Raw genomic sequence first — 25597 nt, 5'->3', positions numbered from 1 at the left:
AGATTTGAATACTTTCAAGTCAAGATTTTTTAAAAAACTTTCAACTCAGATTTAAAAATTTTCAAATCAAGATTAAAAACTTTCAACTCGGATAAACTTTCAACTCAAATTTGAAAATACTTTTAAACTCAAAATTCAAAAAATGTTAACCAAATTTTAAAAAGTGGACTTAAAAAAATTGGGGAAAAAATCATGTACGTGTGATTAAAAAAAGAAAAAAATCATGCACTGTCACACAACAACACTGTATCCTCCAGATCATCGAGAGATTTATTCGTCGCGCTAAGCTGATCGACTCCCCTGTCCAAGATGGCAAGATGTCGATCAAGAGCGACTCGGAGATTTCCTTCGTGGTAACAACTGACTTGAGCAGCCGCGAGAGTAACAAACTGTGCTGCTCCTGAAAATTAACTTTGAAATTAGGTTTTAAAATTTTAATTCTAATTTGCGACTGATAAACTAATAAGCAAAAAAAATGAAGCTGTACATTTGAAATTATAGCCAGTTATATTTTTTTTAAAAAAAAAAGGAGTCATCGTCAGTTACAAACTTGCTAATTATTAATTTCAAATTTTAGAATGAAACTAATAAAACAGTAAATAGTGCTAATTATTAATTTCTAATTCTAGAATGAAATTAATAAAACACTAAACAGTCCAAGATGGGTTTCAGCCTTTCAGGAGGTCAATACAGTGTATTTTGTCACAGTTACTCAGGAACATAAAAGTACCATTCCAAATGCTCATCGAACAATCAATAGAACCACCCACTACATAATTTACAATAGCTGAACATCTATAGTAGGATTCCATACAAACTGGAGAGTTCAATTTGATTCTTGCTGTTTCTTAAATGTTGAAAGAGTTACAGGAGAATACAAGGCAATACAATGGCATATCTCACATTTCTTATTGTTAACCATTCTAGCCCATAGCATATTTCTGGGTCCAGCTCCTTGCGGTGGACTCGTACTTGGCCCGATCAGTCTTGTACATGTGAGCAATCTCTGGAACCAATGGATCATCAGGATTTGGATCCGTCAACAGCGAGCAAATTGAGAGTAGCACCTAAATGAAATGGAAGATATTAGAACTGAAGCCATCAAACTGAAGTTCACTTGAGTGTCCAGCATATGCCCCAAAAACCCAGAATGGTGCACGTGGGATAGTGAACACGGCTGAACAAGATCAGAGGAACTGAACTTTACTTCAGTGTCCAGCGTACTCCCTCCATACTGGTAAAGGAAATCGTTTTAGACAATGACACGGTCTCCAAAACACAACTTTGACTTCTTGTTTCTATAAAAATATTTATTGAAAAGTGATATATGTATACTTATGAAAATATTTTTCAAGACAAATCTATTCATATATTTTTTACATTTTTAAACTCAACAACTTGAGAGTTATTCATGATTTATATTCCCGAGGTTTGACTTAAACATTGTCCTAAACGACTTCCTTTACAAGTACGGAGGGAGTATGCCCCAAAAACCCAGAATGGTGCACGTGGGATTGCGAACACGGCTGAACAAGAACAGAGGATTGACTACCAAGCTTTATGCTCTCTTCGGTCATAAATATTCAACGTTTAGGACAAGTTTCAGTCAAAACTTTTCAAACTTTGACCATCAATTTTGTATCAGAACAAATTTGTAATATAATATATTTACAATCTTATGATGATACTTTTTAGACAAATCCATATACCATTTTGTCCTTGTATTAAACAAAGGACCTGTGAAACTATTGATGATCAAAATTTTAAAATTTTGACCAAAATCTTATCTTAAACGTCAAATATTTATGACCGGAGGGAGCAGCTCCTTTCTTACTTCAATTGTTCATCATATTAGGAACAAACTTACCTTTGAAATAGTCAATGCAGGACTCCACTGCTCCTTCAAGATATCAAGGCATATGCTTCCGTTGCTATTAATGTTTGGGTGGAACACCTTTGTCTTGAATGCCACCTGAAAATTTTACTACTGATTGTAATTGCTCTGTAGAACAAAAATAATTAAACTTAAGACAGAAAAGAGCAAGAAAAGGTAGTGGAACTCTGAGTCCCAACTACAAATTCCCAATCATGAACCGTTACGTTTTTTGCATTAAGAGAAACATCTAGGTCCTGTACAACCGAGACCTTTTCTATATGACAAACTTTGGTACCAAATTGCCAATGAATAACCAAAGCATAACTCTGTACAAGGATTGCAGTTGGCGCCACTTTTAAACAAGGGTGTTTTTTCAGGGAAAACAATTGCCTTTAGGTTCAGAAATTGTCAAGGATGTTTTCACACCCTTATGCTACATTTATCCAGAAAAGACACCAGATCACAAGCTGCACTCTGCCACGACCATGCACTAAAGACATCTCACTTGTGGCATGAGAAGATAAAACACACGAACAAACAAACCGATAATTATATAACTTGTTCTACTAAAGCAAAATCAACAAAGGACTGATTCTGCTTAGGCAAGAAGAACAAATGACCGGTTCTGTAAGGGCTAAGCAAGAACGGGAACAAGGAAAAGTGAAGTTAAATGGAACAACTGCTGCCTACACCATTAAAGTTAAAAAAACTTACACAAGAACTATCTACAAGTAATCACACGCTTAGAATAATACATTCAACCATATGGACACACAATACAGAAGCAACAAAAACAAATGACTGCTTCCATTAAGGACAACCAAACAACATTTCATAATACCAGAACAGGAACAGGGAAGTAAAGGTGAAATTAATTAGAATTGCTACCTACACCACTAAAATAAACACAATTAACTCTCATCTTCAAAAAGCAATCATGTGCTTAAAATAACATGTTCAACGGTATGGACGCGGCATGTGATATTGATGCTTGATGCACTAAAACCTAGCAATGGTTTTCATAAATCACGATTTATACTCCTATCATATCCCACTTCAGAAAATCGATACACCTACTATCGCCTGAAAGGTCCAAACTTCCAGGAAAAGATCTTGTGTAAGATTTTCACAGTATCCAGTTTTCCCATTCACTTGAACAATCCAGCATTCAAAGTTGCAACAAGGAAGCTATCTTAAAATATGTAGGTTGAATATGATTTAATGTTTCCTTACCTTAGGCGGTTTGAATGGATAATCAGGAGGAAAATGAATGGTAACCAAAAACACGCCTCCAGCATAAGGGCTATCTGATGGACCCATCAGTGTTGCCTGCCAGTGGAACATATCTTCTGCCACAGGGCCTGGTAGGTTAAGAATACATACATGTCAGTCGTATACGTAAACAACTAAGGAAGCATTTGTATAGAATGAAGATCAAAGGAATACTAGTACGACAGGTTGTTACATCTTCCAGCAGAGCATGAAACACCTAGCTTATTACAACTTCCAACATACGGAATATATAGGAAGCAAGTGAACTGATACAATAGAACATTGTTCGTAAAATTGAGCAAGCATGGTATGCGTAATTGTTCTGTTCTTGGAAGCACTAATGCCCTAATGCATATATACCAATGCTCTTAGTTGGTAGACTTATTCAAAGTTAAACATAGCTAGTGATTTTATGACCAGCCATCCCGAAGTAGGGGGAAAAAACTCTTATCTATGAACATTCAACCATTTAAAAATTACAGAGTAAGCCGCTCCATCTGGACCATCCCCATGTGCTTAAATAAAGTTTCGGTAGCTCTCTGAATTGTGATGCATAAATAGCCACTACGCAGCTCATTCTCCCAGCAAATTTAACTGATCTGATATTGCATTGTGCTACGGAATACAGTTCTCGCTTGTTTTCAAAGCTAAGGATTGCAGATCTTATACGATGTGCCGTACATTTATGTTTACTTAAAAGTTAAACTAAAAAGAAGTAGTAGTGCTACGTTATCATCGAAATTTCTGAATTTGACGAGATCAAAAGCTTAAAAAAAAATTGGGTTGGCTGGCACAGGCACCCATCCACTTGCACAGAAATCAACAAGATCATCATCTACTCGTCCACACCAGCAGGAAACCAACCTACCTGATCCACAGATCTAGCGACGGGGTCGCGCATGGAATCGATCGATCGAGCAGGAAGCAGAAACATAGTACGACTAGTAAATCGAAAGCTTAATTACGCAGCACGAGTGGGGCATCCGTCGGTAGTAGCAAAAAAGTGATGAGAGGGATATGCATCTCACCGGCGCTGCAGGAGGTGGGGGGATCCTTCTGCAGGTCCTTGAGCTCCTTGAGGATCCGCTTGGACGCCATGGCTAACGACGAGGGGTAGGGTCTCTCCGAATCTGAATCAGGCGGTGGAACGGAGAGGAGAGGGGGAGTGGTAGTAGTCGTAATAAAGAGGAGGTTGCGTGACGTGTGAGGAGGGGGTTCTGGAAGGTTCGCGTGACGGACTTGTTCCTCGGCCGCCGCGTCTACGCGAGGAGGACTGGACCATGTGGGTTGGGAGGAGGATGACGATTGAGGAGACGGGAGGTGCTAAAAAAAACATTTTTCTCTGTCAGATGTTTGGACACTTAGGGCATGTTTAGTGCGCGAAATGAAAATTTTTTGGTGTTTGATCGGATGTTTGATTGGATATCGAAAGATGTTTTCGGACACGAATTGAAAAAACTAATTTCATAACTCACCTGGAAACCGCGGAACGAATCTTTTGAGCCTAATTAATCCGTCATTAACACATGTGGGTTATTGTAGCACTTATAGCTAATCATGGACTAATTAGGCTTAAAAGATTCATCTCACAATTTTTCCCCTAATTGTGCAATTAGTTTTTCTTTTAATCTATATTTAATACTCCATACATATGTCCAAAGATTTGATGTGATGTTTTTAGAAAAACTTTTGGGTAACTAAACGAGGCCTTATTAGAAGTATTATACATAGACTAATGATAAAAACCCATTTCATAACTTTGGATTAATTCACGAGACAAATCAATCCATGATTAGTTTATACGATGCTACAATAAATATTCTCTAATTATAGATTAATTAAGCTTAAAAAATTGTCTCGCGAATTAGCTCTCATTTATGTAACTAGTTTTATAAGTAGTCTATGTTTAATACTCCAAATTAGTGTCAAACATCCAATGTGACGGGGACTACTGTTAGGGTTATGGATATCACATACCTAGTAGTTGACTAAATCTCGGCAGGACCAACCACATACAATGTCTTATACGGAAATAACCTTCCGATATAGGAGGAGTTTCGCATAAGGAAGGATGAATAGAGTTCTACATGGAAACGACAAGAACTATTCGGATTGTATCCATATTGGTTTCCCTAGTTCTACTTGAACAAGAGAACACTTATGGGTACAAATACAAGGCTCCCTAGGAGGAGAGGAGACACAATCAAATCTCACCGCCAACACATCCACCACAGCCTACGAAGCCGGAGCCTACAGGAGCCAAGTCGCTGGGTGATCTAGTCGAACCAACTCGACTACAATCTCGCATATACCCTGGCACCAATGATCCCCATACTATGCAAATACCGGAATCGCGGCATCAAACGTCGACAACTACAGTTTAGTCCCTAGATCCAAACGCCATCTAAATTTTAGGCTTGTAACATCAGATGTTCGACACTAATTAGAAGTATTAAACGTAAACTCACAATAAAACTATAATAGCATAAATAAGAGCTAATTCGCGAGACATTTTAAGCCTAATTAATCCATAATTAGCACATGCTTACCGTAACATCACATAGGCTAATCATGGATTAATTAGGCTCAATAGATACTTCTCGCGAATTAGTCCAGGGTTATGGAATATGTTTTATCATTAGTCTATAATTAATATTTCTAATTAGTATCAAACATCCGATGTGACAGGGACTAAAATTTAGTCTCTGGATCCAAACACCACCGGAATACAAGGAAATGTCACGCCCACCCAAAATCTCTTAAAATATAAGACAAAGCCACGGAGAAAGTATAAGCTTATGTAAAAGAGAGAGAAAAAAGATGAGAAGTTTTGGCTCTTATACAAGAGATTGCTTTACATAATCTTCAAAATATTTACATTAAATTTATAGTGAGAGAAATATAGAGGAGAAAAATAAACAGAGTAAATCTTACAGTTAACCTATTATATACTACTACCTCTGTTTTAAGTTATAAGACTTTCTAGCATTGCCCACATTTAACATCTATATGAATATGGACAATGTTAGAAAGTCTTATAATATGAAACGGAGGAAGTACTGTGTTATTATCTCTAACAGGAGCTAATAGTCAATAGTTAGCTATATTATAAAAAATTGCTCTTAAGTAGCGGCCGTCCACGCGGTTTTCGGTGGACGGCAGAGGGGCGCACGCACCAACGTACTAGTACGACTTTGCTTGCTATGCGGTGAACGTTCGTTGCACGGCTACTGTGTGGTGTCATGGTGGTGATTTCATACTCAAATGCTCAACGAACAACGGAGGGTGAATTTTGAAGGACAGGCCGCAATGTTCTAATTCTGGGACTGTAGCTCGAAAAGCGGACTTACAACTTAAATTTGCAAAATGAGAGATATAATAAGGCCTTGTTTAGTTCACGAAAAAAAAATTTTTAGGTATCAGGTTTTCGGACACGAATGAAAAAACTAATTTCATAACTCGTCTGGAAACCACGAGACAAATTTACTAAGCCTAATTAATCCGTCATTAGCACATATAGGTTACTATAGCACTTATGGCTAATCATGAACTAATTAGGCTTAAAAGATTCGTCTCGCTATTTCCATACAAACTATGCAATTAGTTTTTTATTTTATCTATATTTAATGCTCCATGCATGTGTCCAAAGATTCGATGTGATGTTTTTGGGAAAAAAATTTTGAAAACTAAACAAGGCCTAATATATAAACCGTGCACGTCGGTTGTTTATGGAATTTCGGAATCTTGAGTACTTGATAACTTATTCAGACTTTTGTTCTGTTATGGCATTCACACTTAGGATTTGGCTTCACTCTTTTTTAAAAAGAAAATTCTAAATTACTCCTCAACTATTTAGGTAGTTTGAGATACCCTACAACTATAATACTTAGATACTTCATCCTTTTCATATTAAGTTTATTTTTAGCTATCTTCATTTGTCCGAAAATAAGTTTATTTTTAAAGTAATTATTACATCAGAGTTTATGAAAGTGAAAAATAGTTATATTGGAAGTAGATAAAGTAATGAATAGTTTCATTAGGATTTCATAAAGTATGAGTATTTTAGTTTGTCCTTTTGATTTTGTATTAGAAGGTGTGAATGATGAAAAATAAACTTATTTTGGGACGAATGTAGTACAATACATCTGGTATTGTACTCCGGTATGAAAAGCTATAGACAGTGAAATATCTGGTGCTGTAATTTATGGATTCCTCTCAGATAACCTCGATATTTCAGAAGGTAATTCAGACTTATCTTTTTCCCTTTTTATTTGATAAATCGTTGGCCACCAATTCATGAAGACAAGCAGGTTCACCATGCATTACAAAATCGCCATCAATTGCATATTTGTTCCCTAATACTACCATTTCATGAGCCACCCAATTACAAATTCAAGAGATAAAGGTACCCAGCTCAGAGGAATTCTTCGTCAAGTAAATTCTACTTATCGACCTGCTTCTCTGAGTCGTATCATTGGGGTTTTCAGCAGAGATTGTTGTGTGCAGCAAACATGGAAAAATTTCTCCTGTTTTACTGTAGGTACAACCCAGCTACTGTTGCAGCTAGCTGCAAAGCAGCACTGCCAAACAAGCCCATTTGCTAACTGAAAGATTTGGGTTCACTTTTCATACAATGTCCTATTTTTTTCCAAGTGAAGTGTTATAACCTTGTATACTTTTGTTTAATTTCATCACCATAGGGCAAGGTAATTTTCAGGCTAACACATTGACTCAGATTTTGGGCACTGCTACAAAAGTGTGATGAAGAGGGCGAGCGTTTAAAAATTGCATGTCGTAATCTTGAGGCAACGGTTATGCAACTGTTTACTAATTTTGGATGGAGATTCACAAACAGAATTCAATAATTGTGTATTCCTTATCTTGGGTTGGTAGGTGTCTTCTTTTTTGTGTGCTACTCTATAATAATTGGTTGTAGCTCGTTGAACAAAGGCTGTGATATTTTATTCCATTATCAAAAAAATCTCCTCACTCACCACCGTGGGCTAAACCGTTTGGGTTTTGGGATTACCTCTCTTGGTAATGGGCCAAAAGGCCATAAGTTCAATGGACTTGATCATCATTTCAGGAAAGGAATAAGTTCATTTTAAGTCCCGCATCTTGTTGTTCAGGGAATACCGGTTTTGTAAGTTGGGGTATACCTGGTATTGCAGTTCAGGAGTGAATTTTAAACTCGACGTCAAGATGAGGGACCTAAAGTGAAATTATTTCCTTCAGGAAATAAAACAGTAAGGTCCAAGCTCATTAAACTGTATATTGAAATGGCCTCCCCTCGTGTATCTGTTGCCTTGCTACAACTTATGGAGAGTGGTTAAATGACTTGTTAATGCAGATTTCATCTAATCATACAATGGTAAAGCTATCTCCAAGGTTATATCTTAACTAAGTAACATATGAAATTACTCTCTCTATATACTCCTCGTCGAAACCATTCTAGTTGGATCAAAACAACTAGTAGTAAAACATGTACCACACGGCCACTTAAAATAAAGAACAGGGTTGTTTCTAAAAGAAAAAAGGAACAGGGTTTTGGAGAGCTATGAACACACAAAAGAAAAACAATTCCATTCCTGCTATGTATGTATATATACCACACAATCAAAAGAATTTGGGGAGCTAGGAGTCATGCATATACAGTTACAAACTTGTTCGCTTTCTTCTCTTTCTTACATGCTTCGAAAAAAACCATCAAGGTTCAGGGTCTTCAGAGATCATTCAGATTATATATAGTGACAGTCTTATCACGGTCGCTACCAAGCAAAACCAAATCATCATCTTCCCATCGCGGCAGGAAATGCAAATAAGTTACGGCAGCAGCAGCAGCTTCGACACCACTGACATTAGCCTGATTGTAAGCAGCTAGAAACTGGCAACTCCTGTCCTGGATTTCCCTTCAGTTCAAGCTAAACCTGAAAATGATTTTGTCTCAAAAAGTTCAGTTCAGTTACTTGAAGAAATTGCATAACACAATTTTCACATGGTTTAATCTGTTTGAAATGCCATGTTGCCATGGATACAAGGTAAGCAAGATATATTTCTCATTTGACACAATCAAGACACAACGTACCCAAAAAAAAAAGAGAAGAAATTATGCAATATGCCCTATTTTTTCAGATAATGAATTATGCATGCTTGGAATGCAAATTCAGATATTTGTTTGGTACTGTGTTGATCAGAAGTCTCCTTCACTTCTACACCCTGGTTTTCATGTATTTTCAACATTTAGCTAGTATGCCATACCACTTCCCTAAGCAAGCCATCAACAGTTTGGATCAAATTATAGTGTCAGAAGTAAAAAGAAATTGATACATACTTTTGAACCTTTGCCTATGGAAGCCTGATAAGAAACCTGCATTATTGCAGCTAAAATTGCCTCAAAGTAAAACCTTTTTCACTGGAATTTCCTGATCTCCTTCAGAACATTTTGTTGTAACCAACAACCTTGTCCTGTCACTAAGTGTCCCTGATCACACAGCTTCTAAGCCACTCTAGGTAGGTACTAGCCTTAATTAGACACTGGTCCTTTGCTAGCCAGTAGTAGTACCAATCATGCATGTTCCTCTCATCTAGGATCCAATGTCCCTAAATGCCTGAATATATATGCTACCCCCACTCCTCCACCAAAGCTTGTGTCATTTGGGAAAATCTGGTGTCCTCTTGTAGTATTACATGGTAGCTACCATGACACAACCCAAGTGGGATCTCCACTTGTGATTTGTCAAAATTCTGGCACACCACCCTGGAGGACAGCAAGTTGGAGCAACGGTGACACACTAACATCCGGCGATGTACAGCTCAACACCTGAGCTCCACCCCCCAATTCAGTACCCGAATCCGAATTACGCAACTCGACTTGCTTAGGAGCGAAATTTCTTACTACACAAAAACTAAACTTACATGGTAATATGTTATCTTCTCTGAATTTTTTTCATAACTATTTGCATATTACCGAAAACAACACTCGTCTTACGAGTGAAATTCCTTACTCCACGGAGAACAAACACGTAATTGAGATCATTTTCAGAATTTTTCACGACTATTTGGATGATTCCTTTTTTTTCGCGGTCATGGACTGCGCTTGGATGCGTGCGAGGTAAGCTTAGGGACAGAGAGAATCCGTGGGGGACGCTTTTGGCCGGAGACACAGGCGTCCCGGCCACTCACTGATAATCAGGCAGCAGATGCGGCGTCACCGTTGTATAATCCACGGATCTACCTGATCCCACTGTAGCAGCCAGTGACCTCCTGCGGCATCTTGTGCGGCACAAAATGTGTAGTCTTTGCTACCTTAATTACTGAGGGTCCCCATTTCTTTCTCTCTCATATATATATATACAGGACAATGACATCTCATGGCCGTACTGCCAACATATGCCCTGAATACTTGGCTTTGTGTCCTACTAATTCTAATTCTCACATTGACCCCTTGAATCTTTCCTTGTGATCTTTTGGTAGGAGTAGTCTCTTGGGTTTGTGTGGATGGTTCTTGGGTTGGGTGTGTCAGATCAGATGGGACCAAGACAGATTTGCGATGCCAAAATTGAATTTGGGGATGTTGTTGTTGTACATTCATGTGTGTAGCAACAATGGCAGCGGTTTTAATGAGCAGAGGTATGCAGGATTTAGTTCATGGGTGTTATGCAGAAGAAGTAGCTTTCATCAGACAACAAGAGTTGGTGATATTGATGATGTGGCAAGGGAGAGATGAGAAAATGGGGCAAAGCAAAATTGGTTCTGTAAATTGAGAGGGACAACCAATGTTAATGTAAAAAATACAGGAAAATCACAGTAACTGAGGGTAGTGAGAAGAATTCAGGGGTTTATTTGGAATTTAGGATTTTTAAAGAATTTCATAGGCTACGAATTAGTACAAGGGAAATTTTCTCATGTGGTCATTTCGATCAAAGAAATGAACTACTAGGAATCCCATTGAATTACCTACAAACCATCAGAATTTTGGACGATTTCTAACACGACGTTCAACTGCTTGAAATTAACTTTGTCACTCCCAAATCTTGCAGTTAATATTTTTCTTTGAAGCTTCATAACAACTCGAAAGATTTGCGCGTTTTGGAATTGCCTACGATTCAAGCTGGTGCGCTACTTAATTCTTATAATTCTCATGCTTTTCTATGTTCATGCGTTTTTCAATTTCCGCGTTCCAAAGAAACCTTTTTTTTTTTTGTACTTGTGGATGTATTCATGTATATGTTTGTTATGGTTGTCGGTTGATACGTGAGGATACAAGTTACAATAAAAACTTGGATGAGCAATGAAGCAACAATGCAGGTAGACAAACAAACACAAGCTAGAGGGAGAGTGAAGAGTAGTGAAGTCACTAACCATCTGACTCTGAAGAGGTAGACCTGGCACTTGCTCATGGGCCCCACCACGCTCCCGGACACGCCGCCGCGCGGCGCCATGGCGCCGCCGTCGCACAGCAGCCTGACGGGCACCATCCCGGTGCGCACCGCGCCGGCGCGGGCGCCGACGTGCGTGTCCACCACCACCTTGAACACCAGCTGCCGCCGCCGGTACCGGTCGCGGACGCGCGCCGCCACGGCCTCGTCGACCACCACCCCCTTCGCCGCCGCCACGAACGCCACCGTCGCCACGCTCCGCGGCGCGTGGCGGAACCCGGCCACGGGCGCCCAGCCCAGCGCGACGTCGCCGTCGGCGTCGGCGAGCGCCACGCGGCCCTCCCCGTCGCCGTACTCGAACGACACCCGGTCGTTGGGGTTCCACGACACCACCCTGACGGCGGCGGTGACGTCCATGGCGGACACCGCCGAGGAGTTCCCGACGCGGAACCGCGTGGCGGCGAGCGGCTGCAGGTGGAACGACGGCGGGCGTGGGTGGTAGTAGAGGTAGGCCAGGCACGCGGCGGCGAGCGCGAGGCAGAGCGCGAGGAGGACGAACCCCGTGGCGAGGCAGCACACCCGCCGCCCCGAGCACCCGCCGCCGCCGCGGTGCCTCCCGTACTGCCGCTTCCGATTAGCCGGCTGCTGCTGCTGCTGCCTGTACTGGTGAGCCGGCGGCGGCTTGAGCGGGCGCGCCTGCGTGGGCGGGGCCAGCGGCGGTGGCTTCTTGAGAGGCGGCGTCGTCCTCGCCGTCGCCGGCGCCGGCGCGGGTTGAGCAGCCGTAGCCGGCTTGGGCTTGGGCTTGGTTGGCGGCGGCGGAGGCTTGTCGGCCATGGCGATGGCGAGGAGGGTGATCAAGGTGAGCTCAGGTGAGTGAAGTGATTGGTTTGGTGCTTAGCTGTCAGGAGGAGAGGACTAGTACTAATATAAGTCCGCCTGACAGGTGGGGCCAGATGAGTTTAACGGAGCGGGAGCGGGAGAGGGAGCGTCGGTGTGGGGGAGATGACAGGTGGGGCCAGGTGGGCAGTGAGTCACGGTTCTGCATGCGCGCGGCGCCATGTCTGGTCTGGGCTGTCTGAGTCTGACTTTGGGCGCTGGGTACGTTGGGGTTGGGTGGTGACGTGGACGGTGGTTTTACTAATTAGAGTAACGTTCTTCATCATCATCAAGGTAATACAGAGTGGAGTACTAGTATACTGTATTGATATGTGATTCAATGCATTGACTTGCAACACGACAATTTATTATATTTCCTCCATCGCACGATATATAGTGCAGATTTAGTATAATACAATGTTTTTTCGATAAACATAAGTTTTACGAAATACCCTATCTAATTTTTAAATGTCCGATGCAGTTCATTTTTAACACGCGTTTAATCATTTATCTTGTTAAAACAATACCTAATTATCATTTTTTGTTTGTTTTATCGTTATAAGTATATGACTTATATTTTCCATATTTACACATGCTTAAAAAATTAACTACGTTAAATATTAAAAACCGAGGAGTACTGTACCCGCTTTTTTTTAGCTATAGCTGTTAGCCTTCATCAATTGCATTTCGCTAACCCATGTAAAATTATGTCTGTTTTACTTCTTAAATGTCTGAAGAACTGCCTAAGCTCAGGGCTTTTATGACGTGTACAGTGTGAAGCTAAGTGCACTTGAGGCGAAGGAAAGATTGTCTGTTCAACGTGCAATACAGCAATACTATTCGGTATAACTCATGTTTATTGATGATAATTCCTATAGTAGAAATCAATCGCTTGTCAATAGTAAGTTGGTAACTAGTAAAGAATTTTATGATAAATTACAGAACAGGTATATACGCCCATGCGAAAATCCAATAGAGTCTAAACAAAAAGCAATGCAGGTACGATTTTGCTATATATTTGTCGACAAATTTTCTCCTAAAAATTTGACAGATGTAATTATAGTATAATCGTAGTGTAATTACACTGAAACTTGCATATAATTACACTGTAACTATAGTGTAACTTGTATGTAACTTTTAAAAATCTCTCTATAATATGTTATTAAGGTTGTGGGAACAAATCCTTACACATATGTGTGTGCTGTGATTTTTTTTCTTCCTCACCAAAACAAATCTTGTAATAGATTTAACGATTCAAAATTACGTGAAACTTATATACAAGTTACACTGTAGTTACATGCAAGTTACAATATAATTACATATAAGTTACAGTGTAATTAAACTACGATTATACTATAATTATATCTGTCAAATTTGTAGAAAAAAATTTATCAACAAATGTATAGGTGTTCCCATGCAGGTACGCATGCGCACATCAAATTAATGCAAAGTTCAACCAGATCATCTTATTTTCCCCATACAACAAAATTTGCAGGTCGCAACAAGTTCTCACAATTCATGATCAATGAATTGAAGTTGCAGAATATTTCCCAAATCGTGCATTCTACTTTCAAGCTCCAATTGATTATATTTTTGTGGCGTGTAAGTTTCAATTTGATTAGTTGAGTCATCAAAAATATAAATTGATTAGTTGCAGGGGTGCTTATTTCTCATCGATCAAGGTGATCGATGTCGGTGACAAGGTGATTAGGAAGAGGGTTATTAGTGACCAAAAAAGAGAGAGATGAACCGATGGCACATCGCATCATGCCTTTGAGGACAGAGTGAGAATCGAAGCTGCGGGTGGGCCCGGTAGCCGTGCTGTCCCTGTCCCCGGGCCCCACATCGATCGATGCATACATGCATACATACACATGCATATGGGAAATGTGTGTTAATTAACAAAGTGTGATCCATAATACAATCATTAACTTCCTAATTAATGGACTAATGTTATAGCGCACGAGAGTATCTGCTAGCCAAGCTAAGCTAATTGGTCGATCGATCTCTTGGTCCTTGTGGTTAACACGTAGCTCTCAATTCGCGGCAATCATGTAAAGTACGTATTTTAGAGGAATCATCACTCGTATGCATGCATGCTAGAGTGAGGCAGATAAACCAAATTTGACCAAATAAAACCCACTAATTCTACTTGCATTGTGATCTACACGTTGGGCGCCGCACCATGTAACGGCAGATCCACTCAAATCATTAGATAAAATATTTTATTACCACTGTTTCTTAATATATGTCACATTTGATTTTTATTTCCTCGAATTTTTACCAACGTTTATTTATTCAACTACTTAAACTGAAAAGAGTATCCCCAAGGCTGTGTCCACGTCTCCACGAGAAGAGTTGGGAACTTCACCGCCTATGAAATACGAGGTAACTCATCGGTGTGGTGTATAATTAATTAAGTATTGACTAACAAAACTTAAAAAATAGATTAATATAATTTTTCAAGCAATTTTTCTATAATTATTTTAACAAAATACACTTTTTAACTATTTAAAAAATGTGCACGTATAAAACGAGAGAATAGAAGAAGATAAAAAAAGGCAGTGCCGAACGCACCCTAAATATGTTATAGAAAAAGAGTACTTTTAAAAGCACATTATGTTTGTCTATTTTTATAAAAAAAATTTAGAAATAACGTATAGTCTAAATTTAAAATATCTTTTTTTAAAAAAAAAACCTACCATCTATGTCTAACCGAACGTGTATTGCCAAAGTTTTTCTAAAAAATGATGGTAATATTACATAAGTTCTCTAGATTACTCCCTCCGTCTCTTAATATAAGGGATTTTAACATTTTGCTTGTACTGTTTGATCACTCTTTATTCAAAAAATTGTGCAAATATAAAAAACAAAAAGTTGTGCTTAAAGTACTTTGGATAATAAAGTAAGTAAAAAATAATAATTCTAATTTTTTTAATAAGACGAATGGTCAAATAGTACAAGCAAAATGTCAAAATCTTTTATATTAGGGAACGAAAGTAGTATATTACACAAATACTCCATTACGTAAATACTACTACTTAATTGATTGATTAATTCAGTGGCGGTAATGAATTCGTATGGAGGAAGAGCGTGGGAGCTGGAAAGGAGGAAGTGACAAAATTTGGTCATGGCACCTTCTGACTGATCACTGATAGCCTACGCTTTTCTTTTTAATTTTCTTTTGTCTCTTTTCTCTCTCTTTTTTATTCTATTTATCGATCTGATTCTCATGAGCATCCATGAAGTTCTGATCAGCTGCTTGCTTGCCTTTTGCTTTACTTGCGGACGTGGCAAAGTACCTCCGCTTTAATTTCTGATTTCTTTTTAACCGCGAGTAATTATCTGTCGGCACGATTAATATTTTTTTTACCGCCGTTATAAATATGTAACTTATAAGTTATAAGCTTTGCTTCTCTTGTTAATTTTGAGTATCTGATTTCTTGAGTGCAATAATACCAAGGAATTTCCTCATCAAAAAAATATATAATACCAAGGAATTAATTAACAAGGGCATATTAGAAAATAATGAGACATTTAAAAAAAACTGTACGTGAAAGATACTTGCGACAATTTGTCACGTTTAGCATTTAGGTCGCCTTTATTTGCGATCTGCTTTTCTACTTGATTATTAATGGATATGATCGTCGCCCATATAATTTATTGAGTGTAAATGGGCAGATTCGTAGTATAAAATTATATATATTTATAGGGGATTTAGCAATTTGGTTAACCATCAGCGTAGCAAGATGTGACAGGAGATTAATTAATCAAACTACTCCCTGGCTAGCTACTATATTATCTGATTAATTAATTAGGTGTGCATGCCCTCCTGCCTGGGTGTTATTTTGGCCTAAATGGAATAGAACGGACTGCTGAATACTACTTAGCTAAATAGACAAATGTTTCGAGAATACGGACTAATAAAATTAATTATAACTATCATAAATTTAAGTAGATTTTAAATTGTGTTTCAAAAAATTGTTTGTAGAGAGATTTTGCAAAATTTATACCGTTTAGGAGCCTAACAAGTGTATGTATTCTTATATTCCATTCCATTAATTAAGACAAAAGGACATGCCTATATATGTCAGATAATCGGAGTAGCTAGGAGTTGAAATAATTCTATGTAATTCGGTATATTGCTCCTTAACGGATGAATGGACAAATGTTCACGCTTTCACGTCTTTATAACTTTTAATTTTTTTTCTATATATGAATTTCTCAGAGATTTTTTTAAATCATTTTTTCTATTTTATAATATTAATTTAATCATTTGTACCCCCTCCATAACCATGACATCAGCTATTAAACCATTCAACCGTTCAACATAAAAGATCAGCGGCAATGTCCATTTGCATTGGGTCCAATATTATGACTGAGCCCCTCTGTGAATCAAAACGCATATCACAGGACAGACAATCAACATGAACAAAAACAACAGACCTAAAATAACTTTATCTTTAGAACTTGTGTGTGCAAAACAAATTAGAGAGAAAAAAACTAAATTATAACATGTTAATGGGAAAGTAATATTAATGTGTGAGTTGGATACAATAATTGTGGGGTTTCTTTATCTTGTGTTGGTGCTTATTAGTTTGAGTTTATGCTTTGTTAAATCTCTTAGAGGCGAATATGTGTAATAATTGGCCGTAGCTTTTTTAGCAAAGGCCGGATTTTATTCTATTATCTTTAAAAAATAGTTAAAAGGTATTAAAACAATAAAGCTTATCGACTTACTAATCGAGTGGAGGTAAGAGGATAGAAATAAAATTATTTTAGGATGAAGGGAGTATGCATGTATAGCAAGTACCACTTTCTTTATCAGAGATTACTCATCTATATACTCTAAGAGCATGTTTGATAGAGTTCCAACTCCTAAATTTAGTTTCAGTAGTTGGGTTTGGAGTGGAGTTGTGAAGCAGCCTAAACCCAACTTTACATCTCTAGTTCATTTTATGAGAGTGCTCCACCCAGCTCTGCTCTTATATATTTCAGTTGAAGCTGAAACTGTTTGGTTAAGCTCCAACTCTAGGAGCTGGAGCTAAAGCTGAGCCAAACATGCCCTAACTCACTCACAGATCGTTCATTCACTCGTATAGTGCGTACTACTACATGTCACCGATCTATCCATCGATCATTCGTGCGCTAGCTAACTGCAGATCTCTCTTCCTCCCTCTGGCTACTTTGTTTCTGCATCTGCATCCATATGATTCTTCAATTTCGATAGCTAGCTAAAGTTCCATGTGAGCGAGAAGACAAAAGCCTCAATTCTTCACATCATCTAGCTAGCTAGAATGCTAGATATATACTCCCTCCGTTTCACAATGTAAGATTTTTTAATATTGTCCATATTCATATAGATGCTAATGAATCTAAACAGATATATATATATTTAGATTCATTAATATTTATATGAATATAGATAATGCTAGAAAGTTTTATATTATGAAACGAAGGAAGTAGTAGGTATATTTGGTTCGTTGCTGGCAAAAGCGACACGCACGCGTGACTCCATGCCTCCAAATATGCGTCTGCTCATCTCATATTCTCATCGCAACACATCTCGGTGTGTGTGTGTATATATATACACATATATATACATATATATATATCTCCTGCCTGCCAAAAATTCTTCTTGTTCTGTCATATGATTGCTTACGAATTAATTAATCAATCAATCATTCATGCTATATGCTATTATGTATATTCTTTGCATTCATAAATAAATCTATCTGTATGCATAAGCTGTCTCCTTAATAAATATAGATATAAGCTAGCTGTGCAGATCTGAAGAAAGTCTTCAAATTTGGTGCCGATCCACCCGGCCAATGAATTCCTACGCCCGGACGACACTTCACCCCTCTCATTCAGATTCAGGTACGAACGCACGTCGTTATCTAAAACTAAGTACAAACGTACAGTTCGAGTTAAGGGGATTAACGACTATAGTACAAACTTCACTCCTCAGCACAGACTAAGGTAGCTCTTTAATTTGATCCAGGGGAGTAAATGAGTAATATGCATATTGTTTCCACACCTGCTATTATGTCTTAGAATTGTAGTTGGGTCTTTATTTTCTAAAATCACTCCTCACAAAGATCAGTTTGCTTATTGCTTCCTCCTCCATTTCACTCGGTTTGTTGTCAAAAAGACTAAATTTATCCTGTGTCCAACCAACAACGAATTCTTTTAACCGCCCTTTTAGCCAGCCCCCCCCCCCCCCCCCCAACTAAAAAAACTGCTTTAAATGCAGTGTTTCCCTACTCAATGGTCAATTTTTTGAGGAAATAGGAGAAAAGGGTTCGATACATTTACAATTTTGTTTTGTTTGGATGTAAGTACAAATAATGGAAGCTTAATAGTATTTATATAGGAGTGTGTGTTTTGAAATGGGCCGGAATAAAAATAAAAATGAACCAACATAGCCTTTGTGAATTTCAATGTGGTTCTCAAGACTTAGCCCCTAGGTGCGGAGTTAGAATAAAATGAAGGAGGGTGCCTCTTGCTTAATTTACTTTACTTTGGATCAAGTTTAAGCTGATACTGATATCTAAATCTGTATTGAGAGTGTGTACATATGATGAAAATAGATGAGGTATAGCTAAAAATTTTCTTAATCGGGTTCCTGAGCACCCCCTTCCCATACTCTACCTCCGCCCCTAAACCCCATTGGTTGGCCAAGGGCTAATTACACGCCAATCAACTTATTTGCGATAAAAAATGATTTATGGATAAAAATATGTATCCTTAGCAATTTAAAAGGCCATTACTGAAATTTAAGGTAGAGGGGTGATGTTCGTCGCACGCCCCCATGCATGATCTTGCATATGAAACGTCTCTGCTTTTCTCCCCTAATTATTTTTTAGCTAATCGATACTACAAACGTGACTAAATCTATGCGATTGCGATTTGCGAGTTGTTCATTTGATTTCCTTTCCCATATTAAAATATATATATATATATATATATATAATGGAGGGAGTATTAGTTACTGGCGTAAGTTCAGCATCGCCGATTGGTATCGATCACATACATCATGAAGTTAAGTTTAAATATTGTGGATTTTTTTCGTGGATATAATCGCGTGAGATGAGACTGTCTCGGTTGTTGCAGCTTGCAGGGCAGCCAGTTGAGCCAATCACAAACAGCTTAATTCGGAGCAAGGTACAGTAGGATTGAGTGATACATGACACTTGTGGTAGTTGCATCAGAAGCAGCAGCACACCGACAGGGAGGAGCATGCAGATGGCATCTCGCTTTTGCACCTCCGCCGATGGTTGAGGCGTCGCCGCCTCGCCGGTCGCCGTGCAGCGACCCCCTGCCTAAAACCCTCTCTCATTTGATACAAAAAGGACTTGCTTCTCAGGGCACTATTTGGTTGGTTCAGCATGTTTAGAACTATTCATAAGTCAAGAATGTGAATTTAATGCCTAAAACTTTTAAGATCATGTGATAATACGGCCAGTTAGAATGTCATCCATATATGGAGTCGGAGATTAAAAAAAAAAGTTGGTAAGAGAGGCGCTCATATATCATATCTTCAGCTGGTATGGTAACCTTTTCCCAATCGACTGGAGCAGCATAAGCTTCTTCCACAATGCCAGTAAAAGAGACCGGTTTTAGTCCTTTTTTTTCCACTTGTCATTTGCAAAGTTTCTATCAACAAAAGGGTTTAAGCATAGAAGAAGGGGAAAAAAAAACAATACGATATCTGCAGCATGTGATGTTTCGCACTATCACCCACTCGAGCGCAAAGCCAACTTGAGTTTGGCAGCAGTACATTAGACAGTGGGTTGCTTTATCGTCAATTCAGCTCTCAGATGCAACACGCCGTCGAGGAAGAAGAGGCTGTCGTCAGCCATGAACGTCGACCATGGTATCGCAAAGAGATTCCTGTAACCAACCGCCTTCCCACCGGTGAACGTGTAGTTACCCTTGTACTTGCTCACAAACTCTCCTGACGGTCTTGTCCTTGCAGCAAACTCATAATCTACTGTCACGCTCATTGAGCCCTTCTCTTGCATCCCTAAGAAGAGACCGAAGCAGTAGAACGTACTCTGCTGTTCCATGTTACAGTGTGCTGAGAGGAAGAAGCCCTGCCCTGCAAGATGGAAGGCTTGAGAGTACATCCGACCTGACGGGAAGAGCCGGGAGCACTCTTCGCGCTTTAGATCCAAGTATGCTATACACTGTGGGTAGGGTCGGTCAAACTCAACAACTTTCAAAGGTCTGTACTTGTAAGCCCGCTCTGCAAATTTCCGACAGGTTGTTACGTCTGCTGCGAGAGCACGTTGCCTGTGTGGAGCATCAGCTTTATATAGAAGTGCCTCAGTGACACACTTGGTTGCTTGCTCATGGTCCAGATCGGTGCATATTAGGACCTTCCGCAGCTTCCTACAGGTCATGTGACTGAATCGCACGAGCGGAAGCAAACGAGAACTCAAGATCTCACGCCTTTCCTCTGATTTAGGGTATTGTGCGCGAGCCCACCTGATCAAGAAATCGTAGATAGCATCTTCAGATGCCACCTGGAGGTCATTACTTGACAAGATGGCTTCGATTCCAGCAAGAGGGATGTTCATCACTTCATCTTGGAACCTGAAAAAAGAAAAGAGAAGAAACCAAGCTCTTGAGTGTCCCCTTACAGTGGTTTCATGACAATAATGTCTACGCTCGGCTTAATCCTCGAACAGGAAAAAAGGCTCCATCCAATGAAGCTCACTCACTTAGTCAAATCCTTGTATTTGTTGGAAAGATATTCCTTGGCTGCATCTGTCAGAGGTTGAACTGCAGCAGCCATCGAAATGGAGCATGGAAGATCTAGGTAGAGTAGTGCAGATTCTGTAGTCATAGTCAAGCTTGTGAGCAACTGACTGCAGTACCTCATGCACGAAACAACCTCAAACTTGTCGGCAGCCATCAGAATATCCAGTAGAAGAGTAGGGTCAGTTGATGTCAACTTTCCACTGTACATAAAGCTTAAAAGCTCCATAAGGGCATTTTCCTCTGTTCCAAGTAAAATGAAGATAATGAGGCATATGGAAAGAGTTCAAGAGAAAATTATTGATCATTTGACTTCCGTAAATGATCAAGGAAGTTGTGCATGCATGAAGGCAGATAGATTTTTTAATATGTGAAGCCAATGAAAGAAAAAGAGACTAATCATAATATCAAAGACAAAAAGAGGAGAAGCAGAAACCACCTTCACCATAAAACCTAAAATCAATATTACATTACAATATAGTATAAATTAGGAATATTACGCAGAATAATAGCACAACTGCAACACAAATTATAATAAGTTAGGAAGAAAGTTGAGTTAACTAGAGGTATCGCATTACCTGAATCAGTAATTCTAAGGGTTGCCTGCCTCTCATCAGATTCTTTCATGCCATTTGAGAAAAGCTAAGAACAACAAATTACAGTTTTTAGGAACTAGGAAGCTGACAGCAAACTGAGTAGAGTACAGTGCAAATTCACTTGATAAGGTGACCAGAATACCTTGAAAAAGAAAGGACTTTTTGCTGCAAGAATCGCTGAACTGATATAAATGTTCTTTACTCTTAGAACTGGTGTGCTCACCCCACCACTCCAAGGTGAGTCCATACTTGGTCCATCATCACCTGTAAAATACCACAGACGGATCAATATTGGGGGAAAACAATAAAGAATTAGTAAAAGGCGCACAACCCAGGGACAAATCACCAGACAGGTTTTTAGTTGTTAAAAACACTTGGAGCACACTGTACTTCTCTATGAGTGCAGATTAATTACATACAATTAATAGAGCAGGGTATCAGGAAAATCAAGACAAGCTATCAGAAGGAAAGATAACGAAACAATATGAAATATTGAATCCTTCTTGTATCTGTGCTTCTAGTAATCTGAACAAATCATACCGATGGCATTGTGATGGATTTACAAATGCATGCATAATAGTAGCATTTAGTTCTAAGTTTCTTGTTTGGCTCTAACAGAAAAGTCTTAGGCTGTGTTCGGACGTCCATTTTCCCAACCTATCTCCCTCGTTTTCCGCGCGCATGCTTTTCAAACTGCTAAACGGTGTGTTTTTTGCAAAAAGTTTCTATACAAAAGTTGCTTAAAAAAATCAAATTAATCCATTTTTGAAAAAAAAATTAGCTAATACTTAATTAATCACGCGCTAATGGATCGCTCCGTTTTCCGTGCTACTGTTCCAAGTTGGGAACAACCCATAGCGAACACAGCCTTACTAAAGATTCTAAATAATTAGATTCCACATCACAGTGCAACATAACATGTTAGGAAAACGACACTGCAGACTGACCCTAGGTAGCAGAACTTGCATCAGTACATACCATCAGGGCCAACACTGGGTGGAGAGTCGTCCATCATTGCTACAGGTTCTTCTTGATTTTCTTCATATGCATCACATTCTTCTGGTTCTACTTTGCAATTTATCTGGTCTGGCATGACTGCTTCAGACTCTGCAGATAGCAATTGGTAGTAAAATAAGTCTCCCATCACAAAGAACAAGGATGGATGCATAAGTAGCACTAGACAATCATATGTAACAAAAAAAAGCATCAGAAAAAGAAAAAGATCATCAAGGTACAAGGCACATTGTAGATAACAGCAAGTAATCACAGTTATAGCTACAGCATGATGCCATCACTAATGAAAATAGAAAATCGTAAAACAGAAGGTAACATGAAAATACAAGTCATGACTTGTGGCAGTAATTGGTAATCAAGGACTTTCATAATTACAATTAGGGTATGTACAACAGTCACTAGTAGGGGGCTCATAGCATTGCCAACTAGGCAAATTTGCTGACATGGAAGAGAAAGAGGAGAGAGAAACATCAATGTTAAGCTTAACATCGACTCTTAGCCTCTATAAAACAAAATTTTGCTGCATGAGGGTGGGGAAAAGAAAGAAGAGTAATAAAAAAAAACTATTTAGGAGGGTTAATGGTTAGAGCCTTTGTTGCCTCAACTCTTGTAAGGGGGCAATTTCTAAATGACATGTTTGCATAAGAGCCCATACCGGGCTCTACCTTTGAGCATGACCTAAGAAGCACAAAACAAGCATTGAGATCATGATCGGCACAGCTAACAAGCAACTGAAGTCTGAAGATTAAACACAAAAACTAACGGTATTTTGCAAAGCATATTTTCACACGTCCCTTCATTATAAAAATGTATTATTTACCCCCCAACCCCCACCATACCCCTTTCAAATATAACCATAAGGAGAAACAGAAAACTAACAATCACTTTGCAAAGCAGTACATAGCCCTTAAACCCATTTTTCATGCAAAGTATCTTGTATACATTGTGGACTGTGTAGCACAAAATGCCCTCGCACAAGATGCATAAGTGCAGTAGGACTTATGCAGGTCTCCGAATTTCATAAAAAACATCATAGAAACCTACGAAAAAATAAAGAGTGAACTCTAGGTATCAAGAGGATTTGGCTTGTTGTCACAGTCACTTTAGCTCTTTCTACAGAGTGTTGACCCATTTGTTTGACACATAAACTAGCCAAAAAATTTCAGTCAGTGGGAACTGATTTGGTCACCAGAAGAAGCATGATAACCAACTGAATATGCACACATTATTACATAAGGTACTCATTAAAAGTACAGGTATACACAAAATGGGGGAACATTGGAACACAATCTAAGAAAATCAAATAAAACTAATCACTATATTATAAGCTACAAACATATAACCAAGATAACCAAGGGTTGTTCAATAATATGCCCACAATAGCCACATTGCATGATACAATTTCCAACATTCATGATCAAATTTTCAACAAAATCAGTTCCATACTTCTAGTGCGTGCACCCAACCAGAAGTATGAACTACAAAGGCGTAATCCCTCATTTATATACTATGCAACAACCAATTCTCTAGATAACCTCACTTTATCTCAAACAATTGACCACATTGTCCCCTCAACCCGAGGCGAGTATGCTACATGGATCCATGCATAAACCATGCCTATCCATACAATGCATGAAATGAATTATTCTTACCCATATCATCCTACAGGTATAATCAATTAGTACAAGATTACAGGTTCTTCCAAAATTTCTAGGTTGCACAATTGTATCCCTTGCATCACCAATTATCCAACGGCCTAGAACAAAATATCAAATTCTGAAAAGGTATCTATTACAAGTACACGAGAGCATCTAAAAATTGGAAGGAGAAAAATAAAATCCCCTTTCATCCATTCTCCGTTACCCTGGTCGCTTTTCATTGACCACCTAATATATGATCGAAGGCACCGAAATTTTCGTAAAACGATCGTCCACAATTCGAAAATTAAAAAGAAAATTGACGAAACAAGCGTTTAATTTGGGCGGTTTCAACAACGCACCTTTCTCCTTGAGGAGCTCCTCGCGGCGGCGCTTGCGGTGGCGCGCCCAATCCGAGAGCGAGCCGGCCCCGCCGTCCCGGCTGGAGCCGGGCGCGTGGTCGTCGTCGTCGTCGTCGTCCCCCGCGACGACCTCGATCCGGAGCACCCGGTCGGAGAAGTTGACCGAGTTGAAAGCGAACTCGAAGCTGGGGCCCCCACCGGCCCCGCCCGAGAAGTCCGGGTCCATCTCCGCCTCCTGCGCCGCCGCCGCCTCGCTCCCGGCCATGCCCCCACACGAGGAGGAGGAGGAGGAGGAGGAGGAGGGGGCGTAACCCTAGCCCCGCGACGAGGAGGGGAGGAGAGGAGGGTTGGACGACAAGGGCGAAGGAAGGCTTCGTTGGAGGAGGTAGATGGAAAAGAAGGAGAGGGGGGTGGTTATAATAAGACTTGTTTACTCTGGTCGTCGTCGTGGTCGTGGTTGTGGGGGTAAAAGAAGGAAATAGGCGGTGAAAGTTGCGTGAAAATTGCAGTGCGTCGGCGTGGAAATTGTGCTTACTATACACAGCTTAATTAGGCCCTGTTTAGTTCCTAAATAAAAAATTTTCACCCGGCCTCAGTGAGCTTTAGCAATATTGTTAATTAATTCTATGATGAGTATTGTTTTACCTACTCCAGCTTCTCCAATCATATCGAATGATGTTTGGACACATGCATAGAGTATTAAATATAGATAAAAAAAACTAATTACACAGATTGCGTGTAAATTGCGAGACAAATCTTTTAAGCTTGATTGCGTCATGATTTGATAATGTGGTGCTACAGTAAACATTTACTAATGACG

The 25597-nt window shown here is 39.3% G+C and overlaps 3 protein-coding genes across 3 annotated transcripts; all 3 read right to left on the bottom strand.

The window, feature by feature from the left end:
* Positions 1-664: 664 nt before the first annotated feature.
* Positions 665-4431, bottom strand: LOC127763726 (ubiquitin-conjugating enzyme E2 5B). The gene is made up of 4 exons (XM_052288510.1): positions 4177-4431; positions 3110-3237; positions 1868-1972; positions 665-1067 (listed from the first exon to the last, which is right to left on the bottom strand). Exons 1-4 carry the CDS (start codon positions 4244-4246, stop codon positions 924-926), a joined length of 447 nt encoding a protein of 148 aa, XP_052144470.1. The 5' UTR covers positions 4247-4431; the 3' UTR covers positions 665-923.
* Positions 4432-8706: 4275 nt separating this feature from the next.
* LOC127761094 (uncharacterized) lies at positions 8707-12414 on the bottom strand. The gene is made up of 2 exons (XM_052285312.1): positions 11510-12414; positions 8707-9075 (listed from the first exon to the last, which is right to left on the bottom strand). Exons 1-2 carry the CDS (start codon positions 12358-12360, stop codon positions 9060-9062), a joined length of 867 nt encoding a protein of 288 aa, XP_052141272.1. The 5' UTR covers positions 12361-12414; the 3' UTR covers positions 8707-9059.
* Positions 12415-20003: 7589 nt separating this feature from the next.
* On the bottom strand, positions 20004-25175 carry LOC127763644 (BTB/POZ domain-containing protein POB1-like). Its single transcript, XM_052288408.1, has 6 exons — positions 24778-25175; positions 22743-22871; positions 21907-22028; positions 21747-21810; positions 21132-21411; positions 20004-21003 (listed from the first exon to the last, which is right to left on the bottom strand). The coding sequence occupies exons 1-6, from the start codon at positions 25040-25042 to the stop codon at positions 20187-20189; spliced, it is 1677 nt and encodes a 558-aa protein (XP_052144368.1). The 5' UTR covers positions 25043-25175; the 3' UTR covers positions 20004-20186.
* Between the last annotated feature and the right edge of the window lie 422 nt (positions 25176-25597).

Source organism: Oryza glaberrima, chromosome 2 (assembly GCF_000147395.1).
Source record: "Oryza glaberrima chromosome 2, OglaRS2, whole genome shotgun sequence".
NCBI classification, from domain to species: domain Eukaryota; kingdom Viridiplantae; phylum Streptophyta; class Magnoliopsida; order Poales; family Poaceae; genus Oryza; species Oryza glaberrima.
The sequence above is the reverse complement of the archived record's forward strand: the minus strand, read 5'-3'. Positions and strand labels throughout refer to the sequence as shown.